This window comes from Coptis chinensis, chromosome 3, assembly GCF_015680905.1.
Source record: "Coptis chinensis isolate HL-2020 chromosome 3, ASM1568090v1, whole genome shotgun sequence".
In the NCBI taxonomy this organism is placed as follows: domain Eukaryota; kingdom Viridiplantae; phylum Streptophyta; class Magnoliopsida; order Ranunculales; family Ranunculaceae; genus Coptis; species Coptis chinensis.
In genome coordinates, this window is record NC_141458.1 from 30,598,773 (window position 1) to 30,615,355 (window position 16,583).

At 34.8% G+C, this 16,583-nt stretch overlaps 1 protein-coding gene across 1 annotated transcript; it reads left to right on the forward strand.

The window, feature by feature from the left end:
• The first annotated feature begins 5,477 nt into the window (after nucleotides 1-5,477).
• Nucleotides 5,478-14,859, forward strand: LOC147509118 (uncharacterized). Its single transcript, XM_086597721.1, has 2 exons — nucleotides 5,478-5,494; nucleotides 14,454-14,859. The coding sequence occupies exons 1-2, from the start codon at nucleotides 5,478-5,480 to the stop codon at nucleotides 14,857-14,859; spliced, it is 423 nt and encodes a 140-aa protein (XP_086453847.1).
• The last annotated feature ends 1,724 nt before the right edge of the window (nucleotides 14,860-16,583 follow it).

The following is a 16,583-nucleotide window of genomic DNA, read 5'->3' on the forward strand; positions in this document are numbered from 1 at the left end:
TTCATACCTTTTCATAAACATATCCATCGGAGGTCTACAATCGGGACCAACACCCACCGACACACTTGGAAAAACAGACAGAGTTTTCCAAAAGGGATCAATAGCACTCAAAGATATGGAACGTTCTTGCTTTTGAAGTTCAATGATTTCGTGAGCACATGGCAATCCATGACTGGTGTGCAAATAACACCCACAAATGAACTCAGAGTCCTTAGCAGCATGGCTTACACGGGTATCTAGTTCTTCATAAAGCAAGTCCAAACATTTTCTTGAGACCAAGTTTCTGAGTTCACGAAATAAAGGAATCCGATTGGTGGTCTTTGGGTTACAATCGGACTCTTCTCAAACGCACTGTAATCTCGGGCATTTGGATCTCTAAAATCGGGTGGATCAAGTAAAACATACTTAGAAAATCATGTATGTTTGTGTTTCCTAGAACACGTTTCACCTGAGCATGAGACCCTTCGACTCTATTAGTCGTTGTACTCCCAAAGTGAATGTGTTGATCTATCCAACAACATACGAATCGATCCTTGTAAGGCAACCAAGTCTCTCGCAAATAACTAACAAAATTGGAGTACTCAACCCTATACTGTTTTTCCAAAGCAGCAATTCTACGGTTGAAGATATCCTCAGTCCTCGATTTCACTACAGTGTTCCACGAGAACTGGCCTTTATCTACAAGTTCTGTGGTGGGAAAAAAATCATTGCATTTTTGAAGGATGCACATAGAGATATGCCATCTACAGAGATGCTTGTGCGCGTCAGGAAACACAATATTAGCGACACTCATCAAGGCCAAGTCCCTGTCAGACACGATCACAGATGGCCTTTCTTCACCCAGCAAGCCGTTAAACTGACGCAAAGCCCACTCATAGTCTATCACTATTTCGGACTGGAGCAACACTTGACAGACCGTGAAAGACTTCCAGGTTAAAGTCACCCCCACAAACTGTACAAAAGGCCACCGATACTTATTGGTTTTGTAGGTTGCATCTATGATGAAAACTTTTGGAAAAGTTCGAGCCATTTTAACACCGTCTAGATGGGCCCATAACAATCCCGTTATCTCATCCGTATTCATATCCTCTCTCACCTCCTCGAAATAATGGTTTTCTACTAACAACTCACGTAATCTCTGCATTTGCGAGCGATCGTTCATATCCAATGTCCTCTCCTTGTGTCTGGCATTGTAGACTTGATATATGCTAGATAGGTTATCAGGAAACCTATGTCTGATGGACTTCAAAACTTCTTTAGGCTTAACTCCATTTTGAGTCATCTCTGACAAGAACTCGAATTGTGGAACAGTCAGTCGAGTAGCAAATGCATGTCCTTCAAGGGTCTTCGCCAATGGATGGTTGTGAACACCATTAAGAACGACAATTTTCCAACTATCGACAGTGCCGCGTTGGAAAATATATCTTAACTTAAATGGACATCCACGTTTCTTGGTTCCCGTATTTCTCTTATTAGCTTTCTCTGCTTTTTTGTGTGAACGATACACGCCCGAACTCTCGCAATCTAAATCCAGCCTTGGTACTCGGTTCCCGTTAGCATTCTGCGACTTCCCAATTACCACAACCACATTACATTGTTTTCCCCGAGCAGTTGCCCAACCAATTACGTCATTACATGTATGAAATACCTAAAGATATGAAAGAAAACAACAATCAATAAACTAATATAATTTCATTTAGAAAATAAAAACAAGTGAAAACAATGCCTACTATGTACCTCTTCTGTAGTAAATATTTCTGTTGTATCCATTGAAAGCGGTTGAACATCATCCACGTCATTCGAGTTTCCAGAGTTCTCGAAACACACCGAAGGATCCTAAATAAAGAACAGTTGTTAATTGATGTTTGGCTTAAGTTCTAAATGCCACAAACACACCGTTTACCACTGTTTGTGTTTTTCTATGTTCAATCCTAAAACGACATGCCACACCATTAGAGATTCCAAAAAACAAAACTTCATATTTTTTCCAAGTTCAAATCCCAAACGACATGGCCACACTATTTAGGACCTTGTCCAAATGGTGTGGCCACACTGTTCAAGTGGCAAAAAAACAGACAAGTCTTTTTTTCCAAGTTCAAATCTCAAACGACATGGCCACACCATTTGGAATAGGTCCGAAACGGTGTGGCCATGTCATTTGAGACTAAGTCCAAACGGTGTGGCAACACCGTTCAAGTAGCAAAAAAACAGACAAGTCTTTTTTTCCAAATTCAAATCTCAAACGACATGGCCACATTGTTTGGACTAGGTCCCAAACGGTGTGGCCATGTCGTTTGAGACTAAGTCCAAATGGTGTGGCCACACCGTTCAAGTGGCAAAAAAACAGACAAGTCTTTTTTTCCAAGTTCAAATCCCAAACGGTGTGGCCATGCCGTTTGGGACTAAGTCTAAACGGTGTGGCCACACCGGCAATTTTTTTTTAGTCCATATGCCAAACGACATGGCCATATCGTTTTGGACTCAGTCTAAACGGTGTGACCAGACCGTTTGGTGTGAAATACAAACAACCTAGTCGAGTCGTTTAATTACTACATGCATAATTATTACATGTATAATTACTACATGCATAATTATTACATGTATAATCACTGTACACATCAATAATTACTACATGCATAATTATTACATGTATAATTACTACATGCATAATTACATTTAATTTAGATTTACCTTATTCTTATTAAATGCATCATCATCCATTCCTCTATTTTCTTCACTTTGAACTTGTTCTACATTTTTTTCTTGAATGGGGTCATGATGCATTACATTTTCTTCGTCATCTTCATGTTCTAAAATGGGATTGGGCTCTTCCATTAGTGTTTAGTGTTAGTGTTAGGGTTTAAGGGTTTAAAGGTTTAAGGGTTTATGGTTTTTGATGGTGGAAGAGAAGAGAATAGAAGAGAAGGGCTGAAAAGGTTGCAACAAGTCAAATTCACTTTGGTTTGGGAGGTGCCCAACACAAAACAACTTTTGGGACCAATGGCACATTTGTAATAGGTGTTTTAGTTTTTAGGGTCTGCCCAACACAATATGGGGTCCGACAGTAACAAACACCTAAACAAACCAGCACCAATAACGACTTAAACTGACCTTATATGGTATCGAGCTACTTCACTTCATGGACTATTGCTTTGGTACCCATTCTCTTCAACCTTCACTAACTTCCCACACAGGTGGTAATAGTCCTTGAAGCTTTACAATGCTATCGTCTTTCAAAACGCACACAATAGAAAAGCTTAGAATTGATACATGGTTTACGGCATACCTGAGAAAGAGAGGACACAATCAATGTCAGTCCAACTAAAATTAAATGGACGTTTCCTTCGTTGGCTGAGAAAATGGGAAAATTACATAATCAAATCAAAGAAAGCAATCTAAATTTGGCCGTAAAAGACGCATGAAGTTTGTGCAAGAAGACATAAAGTTTGTTTCAAAAGTGAGTGAGGTACCTGTAGAAATCTAGCGCCTAGTAGTTTATAGTTCTAAAATGATTGTTTCAAACATGTACTATGTCAAATGCAATTCAAATGCCTAAATGAAAAAGAGAATACTAAGGCAAAGAAAAAGAGATTAAAAAGGTAAAAGGAATTAGGAGCACAAAATAAGGATACTTCTAGTAAGTGACCATGCCTTCTTGCACCAAAACCCTAAACCCTAAACCTTCTAAATGCGCCAATACTTACCTACACTCTTTTTGATGTAGTTAAAATTACGATCAATATTTTTTATGAACTTGAAATTGAAGTGCAATTGCGGCATTCTTCAATGTTTGAACAATCCTAGTAAACTTGAAACGTATACACGCATATTTAGAAGTGAACACTAAGCATACCTTTGAAATATTCCAAAAGACAACCTTGTTAATCAAGCTACAAACTATTCATGTACCATTTTTGAAACCAATCTCCTAACAAACATATTGCTCAAATGCTTATCTGTAAAACATCAAAGTTGTGCAAGGTCCTATAAAAAACTTCATTGCATAAAACAAACTTGTAGCATAATCAACTTTTACCGTTCAATACCAAGATTAAACATCGATTTTATTGATAATTAACATTGATAAACATAGAACAAATCCCTCGTTGTGTGTTTTTTTCCTTCTACCCACCAATAGTGCCTCACAAATTTTGTTGGCCTATTAATTTCCAAAATGGAGCAAATGAAACACCTTAAAAGATGTACTACCCATGACCAAGAAAATATCATACTATGAAAAGCCCGAGATAAAATGTGCGACGTGGTCTACCATACAACGTGTACAAAATTGTTAGGGAGGGTGGAAACGACATTCTAATCCTCTCCCTGAATTCATTCTATATTTCCATGTCATATGATCGAACTGTCATTACATGTCCATACATACAATTGACCCATCAACATGTACGATATTGGTCACATCTCGTTGATGTTTCCCATCTCAAAATCAAATCACGTCTTCCTCTCAAATATCTATAATGCTTTACATTGTTGTTGCATATTGAAGTCACCATTGACTTCTGCATAGTTATTGCTGTGTTAAGCCATCTGAATTCCAGCAAGAGTGAGGCTCTTGTCCTTGCACTGTTTATCTCTAAAAATTGAAATCAATTCATTACACATTTCCCAGTACTGATTTCCCACCCCAATAAAGTCATAAAGCATTTCCACCAATAACTTCCTACCTAATAAACTAATAAAGCATTAAACTAAACGTGACCATGCTTTTTTTTTTGCTAAAAGGTAATTGATTAAATTAATTTAAAAAGGAGGTTACAAGAAAAAAGAATAAGAAAAAGAAGGCTGAAAATGGTATATGGTGGACGACATCAATTGTGTATCCACCATTGACTTACAAGGAGGTGTTGTCTTATGCAATGAACCTAAAGTAAGTAGTATATTGGATTTCCAAGTTCCTCACAAAAGGAGGTCTAAATGTCCACCATTTACTTTCTCCCTTTGATAGAGCCGCACCATGTCTTGCACAACTGTCCGCACCTAAGTTAGTCTCCCTCCAGGTGGAAGAAATATTTATCCATGAAGATTTGGCCTTAAGCTGTATCCACCTTGTTTTGACCTTCCAATGCATTTTATCATCTTGGAAAGCTTTGACCACAGAAACCGAGTCTGATTCCACCCAAATGTTCCTCCATCCCAAATCTATTGCTTTTGAGTCACCTATTATCGCAAAAGTTTCTGCCTTGTAGTTGGTTGTAATGCCAAAACCCCATGCAGCAACCCCCAAAAAATCTCCGTTACAGTCTCTAAGGACCACACCCCAACCTGACCTACCAGGATTACCTCGTGAGCTCTCGTCAACATTAACTTTCACTATACCTGAGGGTGGAAGAAGCCAATAACATTCCAGGATTTGCGGTGCTTTTCGAAACTTGTGTTGCAAGTTAAAAACATGTTGCACCTTCATATCTACCAATGAATTGGTCATGGTACCTGATGAAATATGATATGCTCGTATGATGGCTCTTCTTGCCAGGTAGCAAATATCAGTTAAGCTCAAAAGTTTCTAGTCATAAAGAGCTTTGTTGCGGTTCTTCCATAGGCTAACCAAACTTGTCAGGGAACAAGCCTTCCAGTTGTCAAGAATAAGAGAGCTGTGATGTTTGCCCTGTTGCATTATGTCATTGAATGATTCAATATTGGATTGAATGCTGAAAATCTCTCGGGCATGCTCCCACACTTTCTTGGCCAGTGAGCATTGGTAGAGAATGTGTTCCAATGTTTCCCCTTCTTGTTGGCAGATGCAACATCTAGATGCCAGCTGAATTTTTCTCTTTTGAAGCTGATCGTTCGTCCTAGAGATCCCTCGCATCAATTTCTAGCCAATACCTTGTGTTTTGGGAAGTACATGCGAGCTGCAAATAAACTTGCGAAATTTTGAGAAGTTTCACAATATAACACCCCTATTTTTATTCTCCTTTTTAATTAAATACATATAAAGTTAAATAATAATAATAATAGCTAAAAACAAAGGATAAATATTAGAAAGAGATAAGGTAAAGAGAATAAACCCCATTCCCTATTTTGTAAGGAGTTTTTGAAAGAAAAAAAAAAGATTTTACACAGAGAGTTTTAAACAGGGAGAGAGAGAGAGAGTTTTACACAGAGTGTAAAAAGGAGATAATGGTGAAGATTATTATGATTGCTTTCTGCCGATTGTTACGGGGCGTTATTCGTTCTCAAGTTTTTATTAATTCACACCGCTCGTAAACACAACAGAGGTGAGTAAACCTAACTTAGTTAGATTTTCACATTAATTAACTACATTAGCACCTAGGTTTACTTAATAAATCACTAAGTAAACCTAACTTAGTGATTTATTTTTATTTATTTCTTATTCATATACATTCGCACCTAGGTTTTATTCTTGTGATAGTCACAAAGTAGTGATTATAACAGATGGTGTGAGTATTTCTTGATATGGTTTTCACTGGTAGAAATTAATGTGGGTATTCCACGCTGGTATCCTATTAGCTAAATTTATGGGTATATGTATTGATATGTTTACCTGGTGGTTAGACTTTGTATTATACTGGTTGATTTTATTTGCATTGCTAAGAATTGGTTATTTGAAATTGTGAAGTTGAATATTCAAAATATAAGAAGTTATGACACATGATGTCTATGGATGGATTTATAATGAAACTCTAGAAGGGGTACGATTTTGATTATACAGGAGGATACACCCTTTACTTGTTGCCCGTTTAAAACAATTAGTGTCAAATTTAGTGTAACCTTTATATATATTGGTTTTGAATGAACCTACAAGTCAGACTTATACAAGGCTATAAGCCTAACCTCCACATTGATTTTAAACTTATCTCTTGATTTTCTTTTAGTATAAAGGTCTTACCTGAGCATTGAACTCTTCTATTAAATTAGATAAGTACTCATATATAGGTGTACACTTTGTTGCAAAACTGGTGTGTTTTGCTGATGTTCATGTCATGAATTTTGTCTGATTTGGAGACAAATTTCAGTGTGTTTAGAGATTGATTTTGGTTTTCTTTAAAGCACGTTAAGTAATTGTTATTCGCCCTTTTTCAAACTCAAAAATCCCCATAGCATTTCAGTTTATGTAGAAGGAGTTACACCCTTCGGAAGTTGACAAGTCATAATTTTCTGACTGCAGAAATCCGGTCTGTCTAGTTTGGAATCGAGTTTTCACATAGTTAGGGTATTCAAACTCTCGCCGAAACATGAAAAAGTGAGTTTTCTGAGACTTTTTTCCGACCCAATTGGCCTCGTTGCATTCTGAGATCTGTGGAGATAGATATAATGTCTGGATGTTTGGTTGACATAAAATAGTGCGTCAGAAATCAGTTTCTACGCACTGTGTTCAAGTCTAGTTTTAAAATAGTTAGGGTGAGAGTTAGAATTCTTATAAAACATAAAAGAGTAAGATCTGGAAGTCTTCTTTCTATTCCAATTGGCCTCATCTCATTAGAAGTCCCATGGAATTAATTATGGTGTCTGGAAGTTTGACAAGCAGAAAATAGTACGTCAGAATTCAGTTTCTGCACACTGTGTTCGAGCCTAGTTTTTGAACTTTTAGAATGAGATTGAGTATTTTGTAAAACATAAACGAGTAAGTTATGAGAGTCTTCTTTTCAACGCAAAAAGCCTTGTCACGTTTGGACACCTGTGGAAAGAGTTGGGGTCTCCGAAAAATAACGCGTCAGAATTCTAGTTTGCTGAAAATTAGGATTTTTACTAAGTTTGAACTATTTTTACTCCGAGATAGAATGACATTGGAACTTCGAGTTCTACATGAAAAAGTAAGTATACCTATCCTAGTTTTCAAATAATCAAGTGGGGTATCATTTGGATGGCTATAGTAAACGTTATTGTTTTGGCAAGTTAACTAGATAACTTACCATGTTTTCTTTTTAAGGGAGCTCTAGTTAATTTTTCTTATTGTAATGAGATAAATAATTTTACTTAGACATACGAGTGTCTTGAATCTTGATTGTTTAATTTCACATTTGTATTATATTCCAAGTACAATTGTTGCATATACACTAAATGTTAATATAGATTTATGTTGTCTCACGTGACATATTATATTAAAGTTTGTGTTTAATATATATATATATATATATATATATATATATATATATATATATATATATATATATATATATATATATATATAATTGAGGAATGAAAGAGAAATGAAGTGTAAAACCTTAAAACATGAATTTTTATTGTTCTTTGACTTTGACTATATGGCTGATAAGAACTACAGAGGCTTGATTCCAATTTTTAAAGATTTGGATACGTAGGCAGCTTTGAACAAAAGTGCATCCACTATATTATATATTAGTTATTAGTTATTAGTTATTGTGATAATTATATGTGTACAATGTTAGTACTTAATTGTGTACATGATTTTCTTACAAGGAAATGTATGCGAGGTTTGTGTGAGTTGATACTCACGAGGGATGAATGTACTCCCTAGTTGTGATATGATATATTTTCTCGTTCTCATAAGTAGACGAGTGGTTTTTAAGAAAAGTATTGGCTTTAAGTATGAGCGAGTGGTTGGATATGATTGGTGATATATTATGATATGATGTATATAATTTCTTATGAAAGAATGTGAATAGGATTAGCGTGATATGATGGATATGGTGGTGTGATATGAATGTTAATTAATATTGGTGATATATTATGATATAATGGATATGGTAGTGTGACATGAATGTTAATATTGGTGATATATTATGCCAGATTATATATACTCATGATGGTTGCAGTGAGAGTGAAATAGATGTGTACTATAAATGATTACGTTTGGGAAATCTAACTTTGTTTTGCAGGAGGGTAAGACTTATTAACTTTTTATGCAGAGACGTTGTCCTACCCTAAGACGACGTGCTGGCTTAAAGGTAAAGTGTATCAAACTTATATTTAAATAAGTTATCATATGTGTATGTAATAAGTTGAATGTAAGTGGAAATTATATTGTGAGTTATTTTGGAAAGTGAGCATGATGAATACTGTTATCTGAGATTCCTTGGAAATGTATATTGGGAGTTAAAATTTTACTTGGGAAGAAACTGCATGCCGTTTTGAGAATACAGAACTAACTTGTCTTCCAAGTTGAAATGATTGAATAGTATATTTCTTTATTTGAAAGATATTAACGTATTGCTATTTTATATTTAGTCGTACTCATACCAGCAAATTCAATTTGCTGACCCATGTGTGCTTTGTTTTGAAACGTGGGTGTGTTCTTGGAAACATAGATGGTGGAGTGCAGTGGATGAGGACAAGTGATTAGGAGTTGCTCTTGGAGTCTTCTAGTTTAAGTTTTTCTGAAGTGTACGATTTTGTTTTGAGACAGATATAATAGAGTTGGTTAGTTTCTTTGTAGTTTAATAATGTGATGAAGAGTTGTTCCTTTTAGTTTTCTTTTGATTTTAGTTTTTATATCATGTTTGATCAGGGTATTGGGTTTTGTTTCACCCCGGGTTTCCAGATGATTGAATATCATTGTTTTAAATATTGTTTAGAAATTTGGGGTGTGAAAGTTTGGTATCGGAGCTTAGGTTAGCCTAGAATGAGAAGGTCTAGGTGATCCTCAGATTGTGGTAATTGGTAGTAGGAGTGTTTTTGTGGTGTTAAGCTTTCTTGTTGTTTTCAAGTTTGTTTGTTCCCATTTTGGATTTTGGTCTTCTGCATTTCCGTATAAAGTGGAGTTTCTCATTATATGGTTTTAATTTACGTATGTCCACATGTAAGGTTATACATAATTGTATATGTGTATTCCTTTTAAGGTGTGTATATACTTGGGTATACACTTATATCTCATTTCTGATATTTGTTTACTATGACCTTTGGGTGTAAGCTATAAATAACGTGTTTAATTAATTTTGCTGGCATGTTTTAGATTATTTCTTGAATCTTAGTTGTTGGGATATAATTTGTTAACTCTATACTCTATAAAGATTTATTGTTTGGCATAGTATTTGTTTAGTGAATCTATATTCTTTCCTAGAATCTCGGGACGAGATTCCTTTAAGGTGTGTATATTATAACACCCCTATTTTTATTCTCCTTTTTTAATTAAATATATATAAAGCTAAATAATAATAATAATAATAATAATAATAATAATAATAAGAATAATAAGAATAAATATTAGAAAGAGATAAGGTAAAGAGGATAAACCCCATTCCCTATTTTTAAGGGGTTTTGAAAAAAAAATGATTTTACACAGGAGTTTACACAGAGAGTTTTAAATAGGGAGAGAGAGAGAGTTTTACACAGAGTGGGAGAAGGAAAGAATGGCGAAGATTATTATGATTGCTTTCTGACGATTGTTACGGGGCATTATTCGTTCTCAAGTTTTTATTCATTCACGCCGCTCATAAACACAACAGAGGTAAGTGGACCTAACTTAGTTAGATTTTCACATTAATTAACTACATTAGTGACTGATTTATTTTTATTTATTTCTTATTCAGATACATTCGCACCTAGGTTTTATTCTTGTGATAGTCACAAAGTAGTGATTATAACAAATGGTGTGAGTATTTCTTGATATGGTTTTCACAGATAGAAATTAATGTGGGTATTCCACGCTGGTATCCTATTGGCTAAATTTATGGGTATATGTATTGATATGCTTATCTGGTGGTTAGACTTTGTATTATATTGGTTGATTTTATTTGCATTGCTAAGAATTAGTTATTTGAAATTGTGAAGTTAAATATTCAAAATATAAGAAGTTATGACACATGGCATCTATGGATGGATTTATAATGGAACTCTAGAAAGGGTACGGTTTTGATTATACAGGAGGCATGATACACCCTTAACTTGTTGCCCGCTTAAAACTATTAGTGTCAGATTTAGTGTAACCTTTATATATATTGGTTTTGAATGAACCTACAAGTCAGACTTATACAAGGCTATAAGCCTAACCTCCACATTGATTTTAAACTTATCTCTTAATTTTCTTTTAGTATAAAGGTCTTACCTGAGCATTGAACTCTTCTATTAAATTAGATAAGTACTCATATATAGGTGTACACTTTGTTGTAAAACTGGTGTGTTTTGCTGATGTTCATGTCATGAATTTTGTCTGATTTGGAGATGAATTTCAGTGTGTTTAGAGATTGATTTTGGTTTTCTTTAAAGCACATTAAGTAAGTGTTATCCGCCCTCTTTCAAACTAAAAAATCCCCATAGCATTTCAGTTTATGTAGAAGGAGTTACACCCCAAATGATAAACTGGGAATTATAACAACCCTTTTTTTTCTAATTAAATAAATAAATATTTATAGCATGTATTTTATTTTGTTTTATTAGTATTATTTGGACACGGGATTAAATGGGCTTTAGTTAGAAAAAAGGGGGGATAAATAGTGAAAGAGAAAAACGTGGGTAGAGATAGGGATATGGGGTTATAACCACCGAACCTCTTTCCTTGTAGGTGGGTTTTAAAAAAAAAAAAAAAAAAAAAAAAAAAAAAAAAAGAGAAAAAAAAAAAAGAGATAGAGTTCTAGATTTTAAACAAAGAGGAAAAAAAATGGAAGAAGAAGGGGTAACAATCATTTGTCTAGTATCAATACAGATTAAGGCCTAAGCAGCAAAGTCATATATATTCCTTTAAAGGATTGCTAGAGGCACCGACACACTAAGGTCATCTGTGCTGCCGCTAGTTACAATTGAACGGTCAGTACTTAGGATCCAAACTATATCTTGTGAGACCTCATTTATAAGCCAATTTTCACTGTGTATAAGTACTGATCTTTTAAGATTCTTTTGTTTGCCTTCTGTTCTCAATTTTAATTGATCTCTGTGTATCAGTAATATAAGTTGGTGTGGTGAGTATCCATTTACTCTTAAAAAACTGATGGCATCAGTATTTTAAACTGGGCAGGCGTGCTGAACCCAAAAAGTGATAGAGCCATTCAATCGATAATCCACGCGTCCTGTATGTTCAGCTTGTGCTACACAATCCACTTCCAAAGTTTAAAGGCCACATGGACGTCTATGGTCTAGATCGACCTTGGCACCTTGCCATTTTAGTAATTGAGTCAATTTTTGGTCTGTATGATATTCTTATTAGGTCCATCCATAGAATACTTATAGTATGCGTTAAGTTATTCATGAATTTTACAGAGTTTAATGTGTTGGGGTGCCGCACTAGGATACTCCATAATTATCATAATATAAATAGTTCAAGGATTGAATTAATCATAATACAAGTAGAACTGTTAACCTGCATGATAGACCTCTCAATCAGTATCGCGGAGTGTGAAGAACAATTTTATTTTATTTTTTAAAAAAATAAATTATGTGTTAAAAATTCTATTCGTCAGAAAACAGTTTTCTGATAGGGTTTGATCACAAATTTCATAAAGCTAGGGGGAGAGTTAGAGTTTTTGTAAAACATGAAAAGTTGAGTTTTATAAGTATTCTTTCTAACTCAATTGGCCTCGTCCTATTCCGAGTCTTGTGGAGACAGCTATGATGTCTGGAAGTTTGGTTGACAGAAAACAATGCGACAGAATTCAATTTCTGCGCACTGTGTTCGAGTCCAGTTTTCATATAGTTAGAGTGAGAGTTAGTATTTTTGTAAAACATGGAAGAGTAAGTTCTGAGAGTCTTCTTTTCAACGCAAAAAGCCTTGTAGTGTTTGGACACTTGTGGTCTCCGGAAAATAATGCGTCAGAATTCTAGTTTGCTGAAAATTAGGACTTTTACCGTTTTCGACCTAACTTTTCTTCTAGATGGGCTGAGGTTGAGACTTCGAGTTATACATGGAAAAAGTAAGTCTACATACCCTAGTTTCTAAATAATTAAGTTACATGTCATTTGGATGAATGTAGGAAAAACTATAGCATTGACAAGTTTGCTAGAAATCCTACCGTGTTATCCTTTATGTGCATGAACCTGTTTTGGAAAATATGTATAGTAATGAACTAAGAGTCTCTTAAATTTTTGGGTGTTTTTATATAGTATTTGTAGAATGCTTTTAGACTGTGGTTTTATTTGGAATCGATATGGTTCATAAGATCGTTTTTGGATAATCGAAAGTAGAGAAATATCCATTTTTGAGTTTTTTGGACTTAAAGGTTCATAGTATATCTCTGGGGATGAAACTTTATGTATATGATTGTAGGAGTATTTGAAACTTATCGTATGTGATTCTATATAGTATAAGTTGTTGTTTTCTTTAAAGGCACATACAAAGATATTGATAAATTGGTTAAGAGCTACATAAGACTTGATTCTAATCTTAACAGATTGGATACGTAGGCAGCCTTATGTAAAGGTGCAACCACCATATTATATATTATATATTAGTTTTAGTGATAACTATATGTGTATAATGTTAGTATTAAATTGGGTATGTGATAGTGGTTGTTTAACAAGGTATTCATTGAATGTGCCATGAATGGCCTATTGGTGTTATGATGGGTATTCCTTGAATGTGGCAGGAATGAACCAAGGTATTCATTGAATGTGCCATGAATGACCTGTTGGTGTTATGATGGGTATTTCTTGAATATGGCAGGAATGACCTAAGGTATTCATTGAATGTGCCATGAATGACCTGTTGGTATTATGATGGGTATTCCTTGAATGTGGCAGGAATGACCCAAGGTATTCATTGAATGTGCCATGAATGACCTATTGGTATTATTATAGGTATTCCTTGAATGTGGCGAGAATGACCTAAGGTATTCATTGAATGTGTCATGAATGACATGTTGGTGTTATGATGGGTATTCCTTGAATGTGGCGGGAATGACCCAAGGTATTCATTGAATATGTCATGAATAACCTGTTAGTGTAATGATAAGTGGTATTTCCAAATATGAGGGACACACCATTTTTATCAGTTACACTTCAATGTCTTAAATAAGGTTTGATTATGAATGGAAATTTGACTGGCTGAGATAAATCCTGTTATTGTGATGTATAACTCTGTTTTGCAGGAGGGTAGGATTTGTTAATCTTGTATGCAGGGGACGTAAATATCCTACCCTAAAACGACGTGCTGGCTTAAAGGTAAGATGTATCAAACTCATATTTAATTAAGTTATTATATGTGTATTTAATAAGTGGAATGTAAGTAGTATTTATATTATGAGTTAATTTGGAAAAATGGGAATGATGAGTACTGTTATATGAGTTTCTTGGAAATGCATATTGGGATTGAAAACTTACTTGGGAAGAAACTACATGCCATTTTGAGAAAATGGAACTAACTTATCTTCCAAGTTGAAATGATTGTAATATTTTTATTTGTGAATGAAGAGTTGCTCCTTTTGTTTTCATTTGATTTCAGTTTTTTTCTATATCGTGTTTAGTGATGGGTTATTAGGGTTTCGTTTCATCCTGGGTTTTTAGAAGATGGAATAGGATGAGGATAATTCCCTATTTTAATTTTCTGAAAATTTGGGGTGTGACAGTTTTATAAATATATCCGGTGATAAAGAGTTTGGCATGAAAGGAAAGTTGAGTCCACGGTATATTGGACCATATGAGATAGTAGCCTTCGTTTGTAGTTTGGCGTACCGTCTTGCTTTGCTGCCTAACTTAGCGATGATTCATGATGTCTTCCACGTGTCTATGCTACGAAAATGTGTGAAAGATCCTACCGAGGTTGTTCAGCCAGCAGAGCTAGAGTTGAACGATGATGTAACTTTTACAGTGAGGCCTATCACAATAGTAGATAGGGATGTGAAACACCTTAGGAGGAGGATTGTAAACTTAGTAAAAGTGCAGTGGAGTGAAAGGGAAAATTATGTGACTTGGGAACTTGAAGATAAAGTAAGACAGATGCATCCTGAGCTTTTCTCTGACACTCTACCTTGAATCTCGGGACGAGATCCTTTTAAGGTGTGTATATTATAACACCCCGTTTATTTCTTTTATTTTTCGTAGTACAATAATAATAATAATAATAATAATAATAATAATAATAATAGATAAAAAAAAATGGGATAAACATTAGTTAAGGATAGGAAACCCCGTAGGTTAAGAGATAAACCTTCCTTCCTTGTTTTTCGTGGGGTTTTAAAACAAAAAGGAGTTTGCACGGAGAATTTGGAAAACACAGAGAGTTTTATACAGAGAAAAAAAAAGAGTTTTACTAAGAGAGGAAAAGGAAGTTTTTTTTTTTCTGATAGCTTGCTGATAGTCGGAGCGTACTATGGGTGAGTAGAGAATACATCACTTCACTGAACATGAAATTTCTTACTCTTACGGCTTGTTTTTGGGTTTACTGACAAAGTTATAAAGATATCAGTTTTCTGCTATATTACTCATTTTAACTTCCTATTTTTTTATTTTTTTTTTGCTCACTCTGTATGTGGCGGAATTGGAAAATACCTATTGTGTTCATATGGTCGATATATATTTAATTTTTTTTTTGTTTAACTACTATTTTTCGCTGGTTCGAAATTGCTTCTGGTTAATTAATATTGCAAAATGGAATTTGCTGGTATGAGTAGACTAACAACATAAAAATATTTCCAGACTTTAATTATCCAAACCACACTTTATATGTACCCATAACTTAATCATTCTCAGCTTGGAAGACAGGTAGTTCCGTCATTTCAACTGGCATAGTTTCTTCCCAAGCAAGACTTCCATTCTATTAGCTCATTATAATAACTCATCTTAATAACTTAGTAATTGAATTAAATCTTACCGATATCCACTTCTGTATAAGGGTAGGACAGTGTCCCTGCACAAAATATTATTAAGTCCTACCCTCCTATAAACGAAAGTTAGAAATTCTAAATAATATATGTAGATATCCTATAAGTATTCAAATGCAAGTCCAAGCACACCCGCACAATCAAATCAATTTCTCTTATTAATTAATCGATTACTTTTCTTATACACCCACCCTTTAGTACATATGTACCTTAGGTCATTCCCGCCACATTCAATGAATACCCAGTTATAACGCTAACGGCCCATTTATGACACATTCAATAAATGCCCTCCTATCACATGACATTTTCAGTCGTAAAGTCTCATTTCCAAAACTTGAGGCGTGGAGAGATTCTAAAAGGGTGTGGTAAATTTGTTTACGCATTATTGAACTTTATTGCATATATTATTTCAGAGAACGGAGGAGTATCTTGTTTCTTGTATTATTGTTTACGCGTTATTAATATATCGATGTTTAAGTGTCATAGCGTCGTATATCATAAAAGACTGAAATATCACAAAGTAGTTAATACACGTACACACATATAGATATAAAGGTCTTAGCCTAAAGCCAAGCACACTAATAGCCCTAGACCTATCCTAATAGACCAAATCATAAACCGAGTTAAAAGTTAAACTTGGTCAACTAGTCAAAGTCAACCTGCCAAGGGTCAACAGCAGTCAACCAGTCCTAAAGTCAATCTAATCAAAACCCAAATACTAAGGCCCAAAGTCTAAAACTTAAGCCCATAAGTGAAATCTCAACATAAAACATTCAAGCCCACACATTGATTTTGGCCCAAGCCCAACAACACCAAAAAAACTTCACTGTTCATCTTCCTCACCAACGCCTCCACCACCACAGCAGCCATCACAAC